At 39.7% G+C, this 22103-nt stretch overlaps 1 protein-coding gene across 4 annotated transcripts in view; it reads left to right on the top strand.

The window, feature by feature from the left end:
• pitpnm3 (PITPNM family member 3) overlaps window positions 1-22103 on the top strand; it is a 110149-nt gene that overhangs the window by 58989 nt on the left and 29057 nt on the right. For all 4 annotated transcript variants that reach the window (XM_085243790.1, XM_085243789.1, XM_085243787.1 and 1 more), the window contains exons 4-8: window positions 5648-5718; window positions 5861-6081; window positions 17092-17281; window positions 19253-19375; window positions 19881-20062. In XM_085243790.1, the coding sequence (XP_085099916.1) occupies window positions 5648-5718; window positions 5861-6081; window positions 17092-17281; window positions 19253-19375; window positions 19881-20062 (787 nt within the window). The remainder of the gene's footprint in view (window positions 1-5647; window positions 5719-5860; window positions 6082-17091; window positions 17282-19252; window positions 19376-19880; window positions 20063-22103) is intronic.

Below are 22103 nucleotides of genomic sequence, written 5' to 3'. Positions count from 1 at the left end.
ATCCATACCATGAAAAATTAAGGCAGTTCTGAATGTAAAGGGAGTCCAACCCTGTACTAGAAAGTCCACTGTGGTAACGTACAGAGGCAGAAAGTGTCATTGATCAAATACTTATGGATCCAGTGTATATGCACATGCCTAAAGTACACATAGTACTTAAATTTGTCCCACTAGTCGTGGACTTGTTTACTGGTCTTCAATGCTGCTCATTATCAGCATATTTCGATATATTTCTGGGTATATTTGTAAACTTTTTTTCCTTTGGATTTGGCAGAATAATACAAATGCAAATTCTAAGCAGAATAATAAGTAGATTATATTCAAAGAATTCAAAGTCTCCTACGCTTGGGTTTTGTTGTGAGTACTAAGTTGCCTCTCCGTCCTCACTTCTGTGTGCTGTAGATTTCTGCCTTAGCGTGTGTTGCTGTACAGCAGCCATGTCATGTAGATTGGGAGCAGCTGGGATTGTTAGGCACAGATTGTGAGTGCATTTGATGGTTGCAGTCAGTGTATATAAACTGCACAGTCGTATGGGATGTGTGCGTGTGTATGCTGATGTGTGCGGTCAGCAGGTTTGTCATGCAGCAGGACTGGTGGGGTCCCCTCGAGTATTTTCTCAGTAGGGCAACAAAGCAGACCCTGATGCCAGCGGCGCTGAACAGATGGCTGAGTTTGTTAGCATGCCTATACTGTGCCAGAGGTCAGAGGGGCTTGTTTATCCAGTTACGAGACAGCATTCATCCAAATAAACACATAGTGAGGACTTACAAAATTACGCATGATTTATTTGCCTCATGTATATAAATGTCTCTCTCAGCAGCTTAAATTTTGCCACAAAAAAATGTTGAAATGATTTGGATCTGTGAAGGAGAGAAACATCTTGTGACCTGAGGGGTCTATTAACAATGTAGACTGAGAGAAAGAAAGATATTAAAAGCTTTATCTACCAGGAGGAAAATCCTAAAATGTTTTCTGAAAGCAGTTCATAGCCAGCAGAGGTTATGGAGTAACTGGAGTGACATGATCCTTTTTTTTCTTCAAATCTTGGGTAGAATTTGAGCAGCTGCATCCTGAATAAGTTGAAATCTGTATCTTGTGAGGCACACAACCAACTCCAGTGATAACAAATAAATGCCACCAACCAGCAGCACAGCTTCTCTGGATGGTATTCTTTATTTAAGAGCATTTTTTTTTTCAGAAAAAATACCCTTCCATCAAGCTTTTCAATTTACATTTTCATATTTGACATCTGACATTTTTATGTATCATTTTTATTCATTTTCAAATAATCACACTCCTCAAAAGTCCAGGGAACGTTCGACCATCGCAGTAGAACACAAAGTCATTTAAACTTAGGAAGACTGACCCAGATCACCGAAGGACGAATCGGTTTCTGCTGCTCTGGTGCAAATGAAAGTGATAACAGGGAGAAGCAACAAGATAGGCGCCCATGAAGGGCAGGATTTTATAGGTTTTGGGCTACAGGTGTTTTTTCTGCTAGTGTTCTTGTAGCTACTGGTAGTATGAGATGGTACATGCAGTTCATTCAGGTCGCACAGGTACTCTAGCTTTTCCAGGATGGCACATTCATACGTGACGTTGCAAGAGGTTCAGCTGTGTCTCCACAGTTTCAAGAGTTTCGAAGAAATATTACATGAGATGAGCTGGACAAGGCCGTAGAAGGGCACCAGCAATCAGCTCCATTATGTGAGGGGAAACAGGAGGAGCACTGACGGAGGCCTACAACATGATAAATGGTTAAAGGACTGGTTCTCATATACCGCTTTTCTACTCTGAGTACTCAAAGCGCTTTAGACAACTGCCTCATTCACCCATTTAACATTCACACACATTCATACTACAATGGATGCATCACATGGGGTCACCCAATGATATTTGGCATGCAGACTGGAGCAGACAGGGATTAAACCACCAACCTTCCAGTTAGTAGGTGACCTGCTCTACGCTACAGCCACCCCAACATGACCTCCACTCGGCTATTCATGTCCATCTTTCTGACTAAACGGCTAGAATCAGTTTAGTCGGACTGCTCACACAGCCATGTATCATCCAGCTCGATTGGCATTCGCTAGAGAACACCAGACCTGGCAGGTGTGCAACATGGAACCCATTCTCTTCACAGGTGAGGGCAGGTTCACAGTGAGAATATGTGACAGAGACGTGAAAGAATCTAGCGATGCTGTGCCGAACGTTATACCGCCTGCAACATTCACCCTAAAGATTCTATGCAGTCATAATACGTCAGTGTAGGTTTTATGTTGAAAATGCACTTGCAAGTTTAAGTTAAATGTTTGTTTTTTAATACACTCTTTGTGGATTATTCTCCCACACCTGTTTAGTACATCATGGAGCTTTGCTCTGTGTCACACATTTTGTCTTGCTTCTTGAGTCTATAGTGTATCTTGTTCAATCAAAGATGGGAAGGAAAAATGCTGCTGTTTTCTATTCGCGTCTTTGCAGGAACACAGATAATTCACCATGATACTGGAACTCTAATGAATTGAATCACACTCCAGCAGACAGGAAACTTTGAGTGCGTTTTGCCATTTTCATAGACCCTGGGGAAGCTATAACTCTGTTGTCTGGAAGTTAGTCTCATCCTGCTGCTTTTGTTTTCCTTCCATCTGCTAAATCCAAGGTGATAAATGAGACAAAAAGAAGCCACCATTTTATAGACAATGACATTTTAAATCATAGTTACACTGACAGAATGACACACAAGGGGCATCCTGACAGAGATCAATATGTCAGTATTTTCAACCTTTCACTTTCAGCTCTTGGAGATTTTTTCTGTAGAGCTGTTCTCATCTTCGCAACCCTCAATTTTCCTTTCCGTCTCTCATAGATAACTTATGAAATATCTCAGTATGACAACAGATGCATTGACGCACTCTGTTCGCCTGCTGTTAGTGTGTGCCTGCCTGGGCTTAGAGCCACTGGAAATGGCCACGATGCCACTGAACTAGGGCACTGTCAACTTCCCACTGGGTGCTTTCTAGGTTAGATCAATATGTGCTTCATAAAGCCCATATTGACCGGGGGGACTCAGACGTCTGAGAGAAGAAACACAAGAAAATGAAAAAGAAACGCAGATGGTAAGAATCCCCCCACCCCCGCAGCAAAAAAGTCTGCTGTAGATGGAAGAAAATGGTTTAGCTTTAGCCACAGGAAGGCAAGTTTATACCACTGAGCTGCGCCAACAGAAACATGATTTTGCCAGTTTGCACCCATATCAGACAAATGCCTCACTTAATGTTGAAGCCAGGAGGAGCGCAGCATGTGTGCTGTTTTCACAAATGACGAGGTGAGGAGTGAAGCTCTGATCTTTCCTTCGTCTTTCTCTTTACAACCTGCTGAATGCAGCTGTTTGCTGCCCATTGGCAGCCAGGTCATTTTTCATGTTTCAGATGTAGGTTTTATTTATACTGGCATTTTTTGAATGCAATGTCTAGTTTAATCAGTAAATGATATGAGAGAATCAGGATCTGCTGGCTTTATTCTCTTTAGGACATCAAAAATCTAAACTGCTTTGGATGTCACTGCAACATTTCCTTTTCCCCAAGCCAAATTAATCTTACGTCACTCATTCAGCCACAGTGATATTATTCTGCGAACATATAATGAAACCTATTTCAGCTTTCCGCTTTTTGGTACTGCTCCAATTTCTCCAGGTTTCACTCAAGATTTTCATTTCTCGCACACTGTTCCAAGTGATTCTGTTAGTGTGTCTATGGTCAGATTTTTCGAGTGGTTTCACCTTAAGATGTCTTCAGGTTTTATTTGCTGAAAGTGAGTGTAGAGCTTTTTGTGAGTCATTACTCTTAAAGTTTTTCCATCATTTCTCTCAAGCGAACCAAAACAGGTTTAAACCAGAAGATTTCTGGTCTGCGTCTATCAAGCATAATTGTTATGGTTTGTAGGTTTTTGGGTTATTTTGAGTTTTCTGGCTGTTTCTGAGAATTTTTTGTCTGCTTTTCATTTTTACCTCTCATTGTCCTTGATTAGTTTTTTGCTGGTTCTTGTATCCCAGGTATTTCCACTCCCCCAATTAGTCCTTGTTGTGTTTATAGCATCAGTTTTCCTGGTGTCTGGCTCTCTGGTAATATCCCCTCCTCTGTATTTGTGATTGTATTTGTTGAGAATTTAAAATGTATGTTCTGGACTTTTTGTACTATTTGTGATTACTTCTTTCTGTGTAATAAAAGTTTGGTTTTGGTTTATTCATGTCAGTTTGTGAGTCACTCCCTTGCCATAGGGCCAAATGCCAGGCCAAATGTTTGACCTGGCAGAGTTTCATTCTGGATCCCCTTCTTGACACAGCCTCAATTTGTGTCTCCGTCCGGACTTCAACCAGCTTTCACAGTAATATGTTAAATAGTTCCATTAATTAAATGGTGTTCATAATTTTATTAAGACACATGCATGTCTTGAAAACAAAACAGTTTTTCAAAGCTTAAAATGATGGATTTAAATAAAGACAAAAGCTGTTGAGAATTGTGTCGGTAGCTTTATGTGCTTGTTTGACATGCTAATGGTGCTAATGGTTGGGGAAACTGAAAAGTCAACAGTTACTTCTTATTTTAATTATTTTGTGCAGACAATAAAGCAAGAAAGTTCTTGGTTTGAATCCAGACTGTTCTTCACTCTTCACCTGTTGTTATATCAGTGGCCTCATGTTTGACACATTAATGAATAATCAAAAAGTAGATACAGCCATCATCTTGTCAAGCAGCTGAGGTTTTGTATTTGCTGTCAATTTCCACAACATTTTGCTCTTCGGCAGTGTTTGCACGCTAAAATATTTCAAGGTTTTTGGAAGAACTTTTCTACCCTACTTTCCTATTTCAGTAAAAAAAACCCAAAAAACTTACTCCATTGATTTCCTGTTACTTTGTGACTAAAATAGTGCAGTATGCTAAGTCCCCTGTGTGTGCTGATCTGTTCTAGACAAGCAGGCAGTTGGAGGCAAGCTGTGGGCTGGGAACTGGGTAGAAGGAAGCCGACGGTGCATGAGTCTGTGAGCCTCCCATGACAGTCAGTCCCAGACGAGGGGGCCAAATAAACAACGAGCGAGTGAGCGAGCAGAGCACAGAGCTGGGCCTTAAGCCGGGAGAGAGAAAATAGAGAGACAGGAGAGAGCTCAGGAATAGGATGACACAGCATGCAGAGGCTTCCGGAGAGGGTAATGAGTTTGGCCAGGTTCCAAAGAAATGCTGCACCTTCAAAAGGGAGGGAGAGATACTGGTGGATATTAAAAAAACAAAACACAAACTGTGCCCTCATCTTTCTTTCTGCGTCTCACGTGATGCTTTGCTGTAGATGCTGCCACAGAAAAAACTACTGTTTGCTGTTTGGTACTGATCTCTGAATCTCATGCTTGTTTTATTTGAGCCTCAGGGCATATTGAACCACTGCACAGTTTGAAGTTGAAATAGAGAGAGATGAAGAGGCTTTCGTAATGTTGACCATATTCACTAATCAATATCCATTTATGCTTTTGTTATTAGTGTGTCTGGCTAAAGTATCTCCTGCCGTGACCCATTCTTTCCTTTTCTCTGTCTCTCTTCCTTCCTTCGTTCTCCCTTGCTGCTACTTCCTGCCCCTATACTTTACTCATGCAATACAGAGGGTCTGTACCAGCTGGGAGGCCCACGCTGTGCCCCTCAGAGCAGCATTGAAGGAGTGGACGATACAGAGGTAGGACCATTACAAAACAGCCTCTGTTCACTAGTAGCCAATAACATGGAGGAGTACTCATCCCTTTCACAAAATGTTGCCCTTATTTTTTCTCTCCCTTTCACTCCCTTGTTTAACGTGTCCCTTTTCAACACCCTTGCAGAGAAAATGTAAGACCCATGTGCTAATACTTGTGGTGCATGGGGGAAACATCTTGGACACAGCGGGCGGAGATCCCAGCACAAAAGCTGGCGATGTGGCCACGTTGGCCTCGGTGCTCGACAAGGTTACGCGGGCGCATTTCCAAGCTGCTGCCGAACACGTGATGATCAAGCTGGTGCCATGTCCAGCTGTATGTGCTGAAGCCTTCTCTCTGGTGTCCAAGTAAGTGCTGATGCTAAACCACACGCCCTCATGTACTCTTGACATTTTAAAGTGTTGCATACCTGGATAAAATCCAGATGATTTAATTCTCTTTCATTCATATTTAGCCACACAGGTGACAGATCAATGGCAAAACATAACTGGAGAAGGGCACAGAGGCATGGTGAATAGTTTGATAAATGTGAAAATGGTGTGAATCATGTGCTGTGGCCTTCACCGCTTCCAGATCTACCGAAAATTAAAGACTGAGGAAAAGAAATATGCCAAAATATTAGCTGAAGTCAAGTATCAAATGAGGAGATATTTTTGGAAAGAGTGATGTTCGCCCGTGCAGCGAATTTCACAACTGAATGAGAATAAAAGCTGTATTTCACGCTCCGTGTGACCCAGACCTTGCTAAGGCACTTTTAAGAACTCCTAGGGTTATCCCTTTCAGTGAACCAGAATTTTTCAGTTGCCAGTACAATTTCTTGTCGGAAATTAATTATGTGGAAACACAGCCTTTCACACTTTAAATAGAATAATGTGCCTTCTGCTGCTTGGATGGGAGGACAACATGAACTAGTGGCCTCAGGCAGCTCTGATAAACACCTTAGTGTGATATGAAGTATCTAAAATGATATGAAGTTAAGTAGAATGGATGAACACTGTGGGAAAAGTGACACCAGATTTTATAATCAGCTATTTTGTTGATTCTGTCGCTGCAGACTGTAAATCAATGACAACTCTGTAAAAGGTCCTGTGCTTGTCAGTGCATTAGGCATTAGAATGAGTTGGAACACCTTTAAAATTTACATTTCAAAAGTAAAATTAGTATAAATATTAGCAGATAGTCAGTTTATTTAGTTTTGTCTTCTTGCTTCACCCACAAGTTTCCTGAACAGCTGATATTGGGTCACATGTTTAATATCACTACACACCCATACTCTAGTGAATGAATGAAAGATGTCACTGACACACTAATAAACCAAAGTTCCTCATATCAATGATATGTAACTTGAAGAAAAGTTAATGCTAATGCTATTGCATTAACTTTCTTTCTTTCACATGCGTAAACATTTGGATGGACTATGAGTGAGACATGAACACTCATGGTCCACTTTCCATATTTAAAAAATGAATGACAGCTAACATGGCTTACTCTCACAACCTGCCCAAGTTTACACATGGGAGTTAAGTGTGTTGGAGAGAGTTAGGAGTCTGTGATTTCACTTGTCAGCTGATGAATAAGTCAATGATTATGAGGCATGACGCTGAGCAGTTTCATGCTGTCACATTGTAATTTGTTGCCCGTAGTAAGCTGCATTCCAGCTCGGTTCTTTAGACAAGGAAAACAAAGGGAAAAAGCCAAGTGCTCCATAAGGTAATTGTCCTGTTTCTGTAGCTTTTTATCTTAATTTCTTCCTATTTTGATTGAAAGCTTCAATTACAATGAAGGAGCAATTAATTCTGTATTTTTGAAGAAGATGCTTGAAGAATGTGCATGTCTGCAGGAATTAATGCCCAGTGCTGCTCAGGTGGTGAAGGTCAGCCACACTTCTGTCTTAATTAGCATGCTCAGGGCATTTCTCAGGCCCCATAAGCATGTGATCATGTGGAAAATATAACCCCTAAACTTTTTAAATGTTGCTTCTAATTGTTAAAGCTCCCCTTTAATAGTAGAGGTGTCTTCTTAGTGGATAAAATTAATGCTTAAATGACTTCATACAGTTTCCTCTAAGGCCTCTCCAAGCAATGATCTGTTTGGTTAATTAGCTACTGTTACTTTGCATTCAGGTTTCAGTTTCAAGGGGGCGGGGTTAATTGTAGACATTGTTATATTAACATGGTAATGAACAGACGTTAGCAGATGACTCTTTCTTTATGATATATTAAACATCTCCATAAACACTCACAGCTCTTATTCCTTGCAATTGAAATTGATGGAAAGCTGCTGGATGGTGTTTAGGAGATATAGGCGGCAAAAGCATGACTTTCTCCTTCCTTAGTCTGAACTGCTGACTTTTCAGACGGCTGCTTAAGCGTAACTAATAATTTCATTTTACATTTAATGTCACATGTCCCAGTGGTCAACAGTTTTGCCTCTGACAGCGTCACTTTGTTTTCACGGCTCCCCAATTATATGCCGAGGATATTTTTTGTTTGACTTGTCACTAATCACCGTGGCTGAAAGAATGTGTTTAGCAGTCAAGTCGAGGCTTCTGTTTGGCGTTGTGATTGATGCTAGCTGGAGAGAGGTACAGACTGGAAGCAAGACAAGTGTAAAGAGATTTGAGTTGTGTAGCTGCTCAGCAGCTTGACGTCTGCTTTGCTTTCACCACATCCAGAGATAAAATATTCATGACAACAGTTTCCCATTGCAGTAGAGCGGAACTGAGTTATATGGCTGCGTGTCTCGATTGTCTGTAATTGAAAGCGTGTGGACACACAGGCACGCATGAAATTTTGCTTAAAAAACAATTCTTATTGCAACAGTGTGTCAACCAAAGCTGTTTTGCTGGGAGATAAATAAATGATTAAATAAAATTAAGAGATGGAGAAATGTATAACTAAAGAAACAATTTACGCACACATACCAATACATTTAGGATTATTCATGTGTCATACATTTATTCTCTGTTATTTTATTGTTTATTATTGTTATTGTCTCTGTTATGATCAAAGTTTAATTGACGATGAGTACCACGTTTGTGACTATCATCATTCTTTGTTAACTCAGGCTTTTTTGATTCAGAGACTGTGCTCACTCACGTAATTGTGAGCGTGAGACACATCGTTCGACTTTTCTGCATAAAACTTAAGAATTAAGGGCTTGCTCCATTCAGATGCATCATCTGAAGAACCGGTGATAGAGCTCTCTAAAGATCTAGAAAAATAACAGTAAAATCCGATGCTGCTGCTGCAAAATAATACAAGATAGAATAGAATAGAATAGAATAGAATTCAACTTTATTGTCATTGCACATGCACAGGTACAGGGCAACGAAATGCAGTTTGCATCCATCCAGAAGTGCTTTAGTGATATAGATATATTACATTACAATATTACACTCCTAAAAAAATCTTTAACCTTTTGATTAGATCATTACAAGTGCAGGTGAAATAAATAGTTATTATACTTATTTTCTGCTCGGTGTGCTGCTGTTTGTTTCTAACATGAGAGATTAAGACTGCAGACACACAAACATTAAAGGTTACTCAGTGTGTTCATTTCCAACTTTGTCTCACGTGTGAAAATCTTTAGTTTGCTGTCAGATCAAAGTAAAATTTATCCTGTTGATCCAACAGCTTGCAAATTAGGAAGGAGTATTAGTGCCACATTAAGAAAAATAAATGTTTTGAGAATAAATTTGAAGTTTCAAGATTAAAATCGTAATTCAGTTTTGAGAAAAAAGTCAAAATATGGAGATTACAGTTGTTGTTTCAGGACAAACTGCCACGGTTGCTGGACCCTCTGAGTTAGTGAAATCGTACTTCAGAATCGGTTTTGAAAAGATGCTTGTGGTCAGGCAGAAAAACACAAATGCAGGCGAGTGGATTATCACAAAAGGGAATGGCTTGAAATGGACAGATGAAAGGTTATCAATGGTGATATCCTGGTGCAATACAGATATGTATGTCTTATCACAAGGTGGCTGATCAGTTTGTTTCACCAACTCATTTAAACACGGTTTTGTAAAAGGTAGAGCAGCCATGGCAGTTTGTTGTGAAACAGTAACGGCAATCTTCACATCTCAAAATACATTTTCGACTTTGAAACTTCAAATTTATTCTCAAAATGATCAACAATATTCTTTTCCCCTAATGTGCCCCTAATATTCCGTCGCAGCAAATGTTTTTGTAGTTTCTAATTTGTGCTCTAGCTGCTTTTCCAGCAGTATGAAAAAAGAAGGCTCAGCAGCAGATTTAAAAAGACAAACATAAAAATGTATCCACTTACTGGGTCACCAGCTGAATACATGGAAATTCCAGAGACAATGTAAAACACACAGTATGTGCTGCTGAAACCGAAGCAGGGAATCTATGTCACACTTTATTTATTGCGAATCCTACTGTTAATAAACTAAAAAAAAGGTTCCAGCCCATTTCAAACAGAAACTCTGAACATCACCTGTTTTGGACTAGGTTATGTATTGAGTTACCATGGTGATCCAGCCAGGTGAAACTCTGGCTTTTAAGGTCTACATGGCTCACTAAGCCAGTGATCTTGCTTTGTAGTACACCCTGCTGCTCTCGCTGTCATGGGGAGAGAAGACACTGAGAAACTACACTTTTTGCGTCAAAGTTCATGTATTTGTATAGTGAGAAAAGATTAGCTTTTCTTCTTTATTCGTCAGTACCTGTAGTACCTTACAGGATTAGATTGGACAAATATATTGCTATTGATATAAATAATAATAGTAATTCCCTACTTTTATGTACATTTCAATTTATTCATTCATTCACTGTTAAACTGTTTTATAGGTTAACCTGTTTTTACCATAACACATGTCAGTATGACTAATACACACTAAATGCTAAATACATATTGTAGCTGACAAAAAACAACTTGTCAGTCCTTTAATGTAGGCAAACCAGATACTGAAACATACATCTGCAGTGGTTTATCTGAATCTTTTTTACAATTGCCTGATAGCAGTTTGAAGTTGATATGTATTTCTGATCTGCAGTGAAAATATATAAAACTTTATTTTGGGCAGATGGCTCTAGGTCTTTAATATACTCTCACAATATGTGTGGTCAGTAGGGATTAATGGATGCCTACAAACATGAAGGCACATCACTCAGTCAACTGCACTTTTGTCATTTAACAGTGTTTTCTCTAATGATAGTGCTGAACTTGTGGGTGTTTGGAGTCTCATTTATTTGGATGCCAATATAAACATCTTAGGAATAAGCCACACAGAAAGGAATTACTGCAGTGTGGGTAATTTGTTCTCATTCTGGGTAACAGCTTGGCTGAAAATCACACCACGGAGTGGAGGTGGCAAAACCTCTTAGCGCCTCAAAGAGAAACTTTCACATAAACAAACAAACCTTGGACTCCGTTTGGTAGTTCCTTGTGTACCATATAAGGTTCCCATAGAGAATAAACATGTTTTTCAGTTTTCTTGTTGCTGTGTGTACAAGAGCTACTGTGTCCCACAAGGCTCAGAGCAGTTATTATTAGCTCCACTGTACTAATGAACATACCTTGGAGTGCTGACGAGGAGCAGAGCGTCACAGAAACACATGCGTAATCCATAAACACAGTTGGAAAAAAACATCCCACAGTTGGGAAAGCTCTCTGAACGTATATTACAGCACCATGGCACATCCAATTAACAGCAGCAACACAAATGCTCCCAAATTGATTTCCTCTGCAGCCTCAATTTAAATAGAAGCATCTCAGATTTTAAAATCTGAGCAGCAGGAGAGTAAAATATAATGTATTCAGTGCCACTGTACACCCATCAGTGTTCAGGCCAAACGAGGGCAGCTGCAAGGATTTTGACTTGTCTGTCTCCAGGGAGAATGACCTCTGTTTGGTGGGTAGAAGCTCATTATTCTGGCCATTGGTGACTGAGGACATGCCAATACTCTTTCCATGCCCCCTCTCTTTAATTAATAAGGCTCAGCAGAGTGCTGCTGCTGTTCATGTTAATGGCGTAAATGCTATGCAGTGCTAAGCCAGGCATTAAGAAATTGGGAGAGCAATTAGGCAGGAAATCTGAGTGACTTCAGAGTTTTTCAGTTTGCCGTTATGTGGCGAGAAGCGACAGGTTTGAAGGGCAGCATAACAAAGTCTGTCTCAAGGTTATGCTGTGTGCGATGAGGCTGGGTCGAGATTTAATTGGCTTACTTGGCTTTATCGTCTCTGCGCTTTGTTCGTGGAGCTCTTCATCATCGCATCATCACATTACTATGAACTGTCGAGGAAGACTTCAGTACGTATAGCAGGGTATTGTAAGTGGCACTAAGTAACTTAACATGGCAATTACAGGCAAATGAAAAACCCTCTCTCACTTCGAATGTAAAGGATAACCTTACAGCTGATATGATATGATGTTACCCATTTAAAAAAATGCTTCCTGTTATGGGAGTCTTCAGAGTCATGCGCTTTCATTACATGCAGATATTACGTATATATTCGTATATTCTTAGCTGACATTTTTTGAACGTGAGCTTGGAGATTTGAACGAGGTAAATGCCACTGCTCGTGAGTGCATGACTCATGAATTTAAATAATGATGGAAGAAACGTCACAGCGACATGAGGCACGCTCGTCTGTCAGTCAGGGAGATGCTGGTGCGTCTCTTTTGAGGAGCAAAAAGCCTCCCAAGTGGTACATTTGAATTATCAGCCATCTCATTGCTGTTTGATTGATGCCAAGTTCATCATTCCTGTGGTCTGCTATATTACATTAGGCTCTTAATTAGGAGTCTACATCCACCACTATACTGAGCTGTAAAATCCAGAACCAAAGAACCAGAAGTGTCAGTTTTGCTCTCAAAATTATTCGCCTAATATCACAGCTCTGTTTTTATTGATCACCAACATCGGAAAGGAAATCAAATCATTTTTATGATTAATTAGAGCCAATAAATACAGATCGGATTTGGATGGTCTGATAGCAAAACCCTGTTTCAAAGCACATGTTTGTCTTAAAAAAGATTGTAGTAATTGCTTGACATTAATTAGAAGAATGGATGTTGTGCAGAGAATAACCTGCAGCCTTCAAGGATGTTTTTATAAAATAGAGAAGAGTCTGGTTCATGTGCATACAAACAAATCCTATTTGTGCACTCTTTCTAATGTAAAACAGTGGCTGTTCCATGGTATTAATACTAACAAGCGCTTGCATAATCAAGTAATTATACAACACAAATAATGAGTGTCTCACCTGACATTTGTGGAGCAGTGCAGCAGGTGTAAAACCTCTGTTCCTGTCGTGTGACTTGTGAAACCTCTTCAGAGGTAGAGTTGTGTTTGGAATATTAATCGCAGGTTTTTTTGCATTTCTCCAAAAGCAAGTGTGTTTTGTGAGTGTATGAGAGGAACATCTGTTAACACGACTTTAATAAGATCAGGGCCCTACAAGGCTTCGACCAAACCCACAGTGGTACTTAGCTGGGATGTTGGGAATTCTTTTAAGAAGAAGAAGAAAGAAAGTGTGTACATTATTGTGCCCCGTGGGGAAATTGCTCTCTGCATTTAACCCATTCACTCAGTGAAGCAGTGGGCAGCCATTGGGCGCCCGGGGAGCAGTGTGTAGGGACGGTACCTTGCTCAGGGGTACCTCAGGGTAGCTGTTAAGGGGAATCGAACCCCCGACCTTCCGATCATGGGGCAACCACTCTACCTACTGAGCTATCCCTGCCCTTTTCTCTCACCTCCAAAGCTCAATAAACAAGCAGTGGATAAACAATTTATGTTGATTCAATTTATGAGGTGAACTAATGTTTTTTTTTTTTAGCTCTTCTTCTACTTCTTCTGTTTTTGCACAACAAGCCTTGCTCCTGAGTAATATCCTGACATTTCTGTGCTGCAGTTGCCTGAACTGAATATTTCACAGCGGCCTCTGTAGAGGGAGTGACACTGTTGTTATGCGGATAGCTGCACCGTTCCAGCAACAGCAAATACATTACAAAGGATTTCTTTCTTTTTTCCCCCTCTGTCATTCTCTCTCTTTTCTCTCTCTCTCTCTTTTTTTTACAATCTGCATGAAAGCAGCTTGAGGTGTTGAAACACTCTCAGAAAGCTGCCCTAAGAGCAGAGTTCATACACTGCAGGGTGAATAGTCTTAGAAGATCTGCTGTCAGTTACACATCAGAGTGGAAAAGTGCTATTAGCAAAACTTCTGGAAACATAACAGGTGAAACACACAAGCACTGATTTAGTTCTATAACTTAGAATTGTAAGAAAGAAAACCCCTGACAACTCCAGTCACTTTCCTTCACACAGCACTGTCACATTTTTCTGTACATCTACTCAGCAATATTGTTGTTGGGCATGAATTTGGAAGATGTGTAGTGTTTTGTGGAACTCTTTAAAATCTGACAAACTACTCTTCTTTGAGTTATAATATATATAAGTTCAAACATGGCAATTATATTGTGTGAACTGTTAGCAGTCATAGTTTGCAGACATTTCAATGTGTGTGGCAACTCTGGTCAGTTGCTGAATATCAGGCAGGAAGATACACTTCTTTTCTGGTTTCATCTTCTACTCACCGATTAGATGTTTTCAACTTTTCATGAAAAACAAGAACTTCCATTTTTATCGAAATGCATTGAATTTTTTAATTTGTTTACCTTGTGCATCTAAATAAGAGCACGCCAGAGTTCTCAATAACAATAAAAGCTGTATGCATATTTTGTCATGTAGCTAGGAGGAGTAGGAGTTAAGCTAAGAAACAAATCTGGTTTGCTACATATACAAATATACTGGTTTTATTTGATTTAAATATTCTTAGTTTGCAACACATAATTCCCCCGATCCATCACAGAGGTGATTCTGAAGTCATTGTTGTTCCTCTCATATTCCTCTTTTTTTCTCAGCTGTGCCTACTCGATATTTAATGTGAACTTAAAATGACTTAATGTGAACTTGACTTGCCAAATAAGGAGAAAGGGCTCAACAGGGGGCATTTCAACACCAATCAGGGGCACATCTGTGGTTTTTCTTGTGAAACTCTTGTGTTGTGTGCATTTTCTATGCGGCTTTATGAGCAAAGAATGAAGGGATTTTTGCAACAAGCAAACCAATTTACCGACAAAGTTTCTCTTTTAAAATCAAGCTGAATAAGTGTGCTTGATGTGACAATGAGAATTGTGGAGGTGGCTTTATCCACTGTATATGTGACTGGCTGACAGCTGAATGCTGTGTTGCTGGAAGCCCAGGACTTACATGGATTGCTCTTGCTGCAGATACACGCACCCAACACTTTATTAGGAACAGCTTCCTAGTACTGGATTATACTTCCTTTTGTCTTCAGATCTGCTGTAAGTCTTTGTGACAGATTCAATGAGGTACTGGAAACAGTCCTCAGGGATTTTGGTCCATATTGACATGATGCTGCAGATTTGTCAGCTGCACATCCCACAGGTAGATAGGTGGATTGAGATCGGTTTACTATATACATATCATATTCATATGATATATATATCATATTCAAGGAAGCAGTTTGATATTATTAGAGGGTTTTTTTTTTTTTATCATGGTGCATTATCCTGCTGGAAGAAGCCACCAGAACATGGACATACCTTTGTTGTAGTGGTTATGTGAGTTACTGTTTCTGTCCCATTAGCTCAAACCAGTGTGGCCATTCTCCTCTGACCTCTGTCATCAAAAAGGTATTTTTTTCCTGCCAATTACTGAGTATTTTCTCTTTTTTGGATCTCTTTAAACCCTGGAGATGGTTGTGCAAGAAAATCCCAGTCCATCATCAGTTTCTGAAATACTCTGTCGAGCCTGTCTGGCACCAGAAACCATGCCATGTTTAACGTCACTTAAATAATATTTCAACATCCTGATGTACAGTTTGAACTGCATATCAGAATTCACCCATTCAGTCCATAATACCATACACAAATCCAGCCTACTATGTGTGTTCATTTTTGATTAATTGTCCAAAAACTGCACAATAACGTAAACCAATGTTAAATTAAGCATTTATCTTATAAATTCAGTGTATGAGTTTCAAGCCTGCTTTCAAGCTGAGTTACAAAGAGCTAAATTTCTCTATATAAATCTTAAATAAAATAGTTAAGTAAGCTAGTGTAACTGTTAACACGTGAAAGATCCCTGGTTTGAAACTGGGCATGGTTGTAGAAGGACATCTGGTGTAAAAGTCTGCCAAATAAAATATGCAGACATCATGGGAGCGTAAAGCTAAATATATCACAGATGTGTGTCAAAGCTTGTAAAAAACTGTTTACCGATTTACAGGACCGAAAATCTGTAGTGGCTGGATTAAACAGTGATAACATTATAATTGATACCCGTATCTCAGTAGAGCAATTGCATGTACCCAAAAACTGTTGTCAAAAATGTAATGAAAACTTAAAAAGAAAAAAAAAACACAACTTAAACTTCTGTGAATTATCAGTGGTTGCTGATGGAATTTCAGCCTTGGTGTGGCATTGGTGGTTCTTTCTGTAATCAGAGCAGCTGATGGATGGTGGCAGAAGTGCAGCTCAAGGAGACAGTGCGGGGCAATGCCATCTTTTACTGTTTCCCCACGCTGTCACAAAAAGTGTTCCGTCTGATCTGTGTGCACGCATGCACGCTCAGTAAAAATGCACACTCTGCTCTCATTGCTGTAGCTGCTTGTTTACATAATTTTTATTTCTAGAGATTCTTCTACCTCTCACCTTGCCTGCCTACACAAACACATAACCACACACAAATGCATTTATGCCTACACAAGCTTTGTGGAAAAACCTGGGCTAAATTCAGATATCGTGTGCCATGAATGGATGTGGAATAATCACATAACACTGGAGGAACTTTTCTTGATGATGCTTTGATTTTAGACATCGTTAACTTCTTTGTTTTTTAATCTTTTTTGTTCATTTATTCTTACATGACAAGGAGATAAGCACAGCTGTTATAAGAAGCATCTTCATCCAATCCCTACAGTGTATATAAATTATTTGTATACCCTCTCCTATATCTATAGTCCAGATAAGACAAAACTAAGTTGTGTTCAAGCTATCAAAAATCAGCTAGGCTGTCCTTGAGGCCCGTCATGAAGTAGAAACAAACAGTGACAAATAGAAGACAGGTCACTGAGCTCCAAAAGACTTCATCAGTCTTGATTTTTTTTCAGGCCTCCCCCAAACATCAAAACCTCAGAAAAAAAAGTGGTTCTCTACATTAAAAAATCCATTGCGCCGGTGTTTTACGAAGTGGTTAAAAAAAACCTTTTAAGGTATGAAATAATTATGAAATCTTCCTTCTTGCTCTTCATCCATCTATTCCTCTTTAAACTCTTCCCTCCTGTCCTCCTACCATCACCCCCTCCAGTCTCAACCCGTACAGCTATGATGAGAGCTGTGTGTCCAGCAGCGTAGACCACCTGCCTCTTGCTGCCCTTCCCCTCCTCGCCATTGTCTCTCCACGCTACCAGGATGCTGTGGCGACCATCATTGACCGGGCCAACCAAGTCTATCGCAGTTTCCTGCAGTCAGAAGACGGTCAAGGGTTCAGCGGTCAGGTCTGTAGTGCCTTCTTCTATTTAGAAAAGCGTTGAGAGGCGAGGGGAACTGCTACTCTCTTGTCTCTCATCATTTAGTAATGGGCTTTAGGCCATTTAATGGAAGTCAATGGAGCAAAGATTGCTTTTGAGTGGGCTTTCTAATGTGTGGAAACTGTGGGTGCTCAGACCCTCAGAGAGCACCAGATCTTGAATGTTTATTGGACCACATTTCCTCTTTTAGTTCTACATAACAACTTACAAGGCTCTTAGTCATGGGCTGTATCTCATAATGGGGAAATAATCTGTGAGAATGCTGTTCACAGTGGACCTGAATTCACACACTGGATTTGAGCCCTTAAATGCCAAATATGTGAACTATTTTAAATGTAGTTACAATTCGGTTCTTCAAGCACTATATGGTAAAAAATTGAAAATGCTCAGGACTTTATGGTGCATGACAAATAGTAAATACATGTAGCTAATGGGCAATGCCATCTACATTAACAGTCAGTATCCTCAAAACAGTGCAAGGACCATTATGATAAAGATAGTGATGTCAGTGCCTGTTAATCTTTGATTTGTGTGTGTGTGTCAATACTGTATGCTGTATGCTTGTTGATGTTGTGTTTAAGCTCATAATTTATTCTACTCCTGCTTTATGTCTAAAACTGCCCGGCATCCTTTCTCAGCATTTTCTCTCCTAGTAATTACTATTGTTGTAATTACCAAGTTCCAACACTGCATATTTTTAACATCATTAGACTGATGCGAAAATAAAATAATATAAATTGATGTGTTCAGTTTAATTCTGCAGACTAATTGCAATGTCTTCAACTCCAAAAGACACTGAAAACAAGCATTGGTAAAACTGATGTATTCAGTGATACAGAAGGAAAGTGCAAGGATATTTGTGTGTCAAGTATTACTGCTTGCTGCTGAGCCAGATGCTACTTTTGTAGTCACAGAATTGCCTAAATACTGGTTAATTGACAAGAAAAAAAAGACGTATTACCTAAACTCACACAAAAAACAAAACAAAAAGAAAAACAAATTCAAAGTGTGTCCAGATTTTTGACTGGGAGTACATAAACTAACCAATTTGCTGACAAAAGGACTTCATGGCAGCCCGATTAGCAAAAACCTATTTATTGGCAGACAGATCCTAAAATACAAGACCAAAGACAGACTAACAGAAACTGAATTCAAAAAATAATACAGAGAGATGCAAACAAACCCTAAGATAATAATGGAGGAGGATAAGCCTACATGTACATATGAGGTAATCAGAGAACAGGAAACAGGAGGGCGATGAGAGTCAGGCAAGCTTAATCTAGACAGTGAAGCAAGTGAGGTTGTGAACTCAAAACAAGACACAACTAACCAGAGACAACTATGCAAGAAAGTAAAGCAGGAAATGAAAGACTAGCAGAACTGAAACAAACTAATGTAACTGGAGACATTCTAGTTGTCCAAATTCCCAATATACCTGAGTGAGAATTATAACTTGGAGGGGCCTCTAATTATTGCATAAACTGTATCTTTGAGAATGCTTTTCTTGGAAATGTTTTCTCCATAAAAAATATTTGGGCAATGCAATACCCAAGGGAAATTGAAGAGTTGCTCACAGAAGTGAAACAGCTGCAGAATAATGCTGTACAGCAACTTTTTTAAATTTTTATTTTATTAGCTTTTACCTGCTATTTTTTTATCATAACAACATTTATTATTGCTGTCCACTGATAAATGTACTACATAATTACAAAACACTAAAATTCCTTGCATACTAACTTTTACTAATGGCATACTGTGGCAGTTATTTTGTGGTACCTACAATATTCTGTTTGCATACAATAAGAAACTAAGACAAAGTCAGCGTCATGCCCTCTAGTTCCAGTAACATATGTTGTTTTCTAAATTCATTGCTCCAGTTCTACTATCACTGAGTGAATCTCATGTAGTGGGTCTCTATATCATATATTTTCTGTGCAGGTTTGCCTGATGGGCGACTGTGTGGGTGGTGTTCTGTGCTTTGACGCCTTGTGCTTCAGCAACCACCAGAGGCCTGGCAGCCCCAACAACAGCAGCAGGAACAATAGCACTGAGAGCCTGAAGGTAGGGACACAGACACTGATGATGCAGAGGGAAGACTATTACCGTCTAATGAAACAAAACACTTTCTGGACATGTATGATAATAAACATCAAAATTACATACCTGTGTTTTCCTGGGCCTTCGTCATACATTTGGGTCACAATTTGTACTCCATGCTGGATTTCAAGGAGATCTGAATATTCCTGAGGACTAGAGTTCCTGCAGTGTACATGTAACATATTCATCATGACATTTGTGCCGAACTGCCATCCTGAAGCAGCTTGTTATTTCCCTGTTCTACGCCTTGCATGATCCCAGCCTTGTACTCCCTCCCTCCTCTCAGCCCTATTTTTCCATTAAGATCCCCTCACATCTAATAGACTCACTCTTGCAGACAGTTTTCTCCTCCTCCATTTAACTGTTCACCTGGGAAAACAGATCAAGTCCCATCATGTTATGTGTAATTTCTGGGGTGTAACCACTGTCGTGACTTGAGGTCTTATAGTAGGTTGCATGTTTTTCTCAGGATAACTCAGGCCTGCTGGGGGAGTCCAGCTCGGGTTTGAGCTCTAGCAAGAGGCTGAGCAAAAGCAACATTGACATCTCCGCTCCCAACGAAGGCCAGGGCGGCCCACCACTCAGCCGTAAACAGAGCGACTCTTATGATGGAGACACCTCGTCCACTGGCCAGCACAACTTTTTCTCCAGGTGAAACAAGATAAAAGAACTTAACCCACAACTAAAGAAATTAAGTGTCTTTAATAAAGTGAAACCAAGTGTTTTTTTAAGATAGTATCTATTAGTATTAGATTGTGGGTAATGTTGAAAATGGACAGGCCCTTTTTGACTTGCTGTTTTCTTTTGCATCATTTTTTCTATCCATTAGCCATTTAATCCCTAGTTTTCTTTATTTGTTTTCATAACATTCATCAATATTGTGATATTAAAAATAATACACCATAAAAGATAATTTTATTCATTGTTCAACATCTGTATCTGCTGGGCAGCCATTGTTGATCAGCAATGTTACAGCTTTATATGATTAACCAGATGTTGTGTGCTGGCCCTCTTCCAGGTTTGTCTGGAATACTTTGCCCTGTGTCACCCCTGTTCTGTATCAATATTTACAGCTTGACTGCACATCCTCTCTACCTGTCTATAGTCTGCTGGACTATAAATAGCCTGTTTGTACCTCTGCCAGCCAGTTTGTGATGGAGACTGAGAACTGCGGGTGAATATGACTGGGGCCTGAAGGGGGAACGACTGCCATGTTGACTTAGTTCAAGCAACCAGTGTTCCCATTGCATATCACATGCTCTACTAGGCTTACACCATTAAGCAGACACACTGAAAATAGGATCTCATCAATTCACATTTATGCCACATAGTTCACATCAATGCCCCTTCTCACTTTTTGCTTCTACACTCCTGATTAAGCTCCTCGCCTGGGTCTGCCTTTTTTTCCCCTACAGTCATCATGAGGGCTTATTAAATCTCCTCTTGCATGGACATTATTCCTCAATTGAGAATTGCCCTTTTGATGGCTCTCACCCTGTAGTTTGCAATATTCCAGACTAAAAATTGCCCTTGAGATAATGCACAAATGATCACGACATTTCTCACGTGGAAATCCAGGAGGGTGTGCTATGCTTACCATTCATTTTACCATAGATGTCTCTGTTTGTTTGGATCAGTTTCAATGATATGTAGACAGACACAATTTCCAACAAAAAAGCACCAAAACACATTGTTAACATATGTAAATCTTATTTATTCAAACTACTCAGAAAAAGATGAGATTATGTGAAGATTGCTTGGAGAATGGCTGGCTAGCCCATCACAGAATCAGAGGTGCTTTAGCTTGATGTGGAGGCATCAGTGTCAGATCTGTTTAGTACAGTAATGACACAGCATGCGTTCATTACTCATTAGGTCTCATAAAATGTCAACCATTCACACAAAAACACCACCACAAATGTGATGTGTGTCAGATTTATCTTAAAAAAAAATAATGGGACAGACACTAAACAACAAAAACAATGTTTCACTTCCTATAAAAACAGGGCCAAATAACACTCATTGAGCTATAGCACACTCCAGCATCTTATGGACAGCAGAAATAAATTTAACATGAAAATGTATTTAAACAATATATATTCAGTGTTTTAGTCATCCAAATCCCAAGGGTACCTCTACTGTGTAAACAATTCTCAATGAATCACACACAAACAAGAGTGCTTTCTTTTAATTTTCAGGAATTATTTTCTGTAGCAATGAATTTTCTTGCAAACAAAGACAAAGTGAAGATGTGGATGTGGTGTAGTTCACTAATGTGTGTGCAGAAATGTTAGAAATTCGCACAAAACGTTTCAATGAATTTGCACGTTTCATCTTTAGGCCCACTGATCATTGAAATCTCTTTGCAAACTGCCACACTCCATCTCTTACGTTTGCCTAGAGTTGTAACATGGATTCAATTCAATTCAGTTTTATTTATACAGCACCACATCACAACAACAATCGCCTCAAGGCGCTTTATATTGTAAGGCCAACCTTACGATAATACATACAGACAAAAACCCAACATTCATATGACCCCTTATCAACAAGCACTTTGGCAACAGTGGGAAGGAAAAATTCCCTTTTAACGGGAAGAAACCTCCAGCAGAACCAGGCTCAGGGAGGGACGGCCATCTGACGTGACTGGTTGCTGGTGAGGGGAGGAAGAATAAAAGCAATAAACTCACTG

The sequence above is a fragment of the Mchenga conophoros genome, linkage group LG14, assembly GCF_057382185.1.
Source record: "Mchenga conophoros isolate Kocher_MC1m ecotype Shallow Benthic linkage group LG14, M_conophoros_male_GT1.1, whole genome shotgun sequence".
Taxonomy (NCBI): Eukaryota; Metazoa; Chordata; class Actinopteri; order Cichliformes; family Cichlidae; genus Mchenga; species Mchenga conophoros.
The sequence above is the reverse complement of the archived record's forward strand: the minus strand, read 5'-3'. Positions and strand labels throughout refer to the sequence as shown.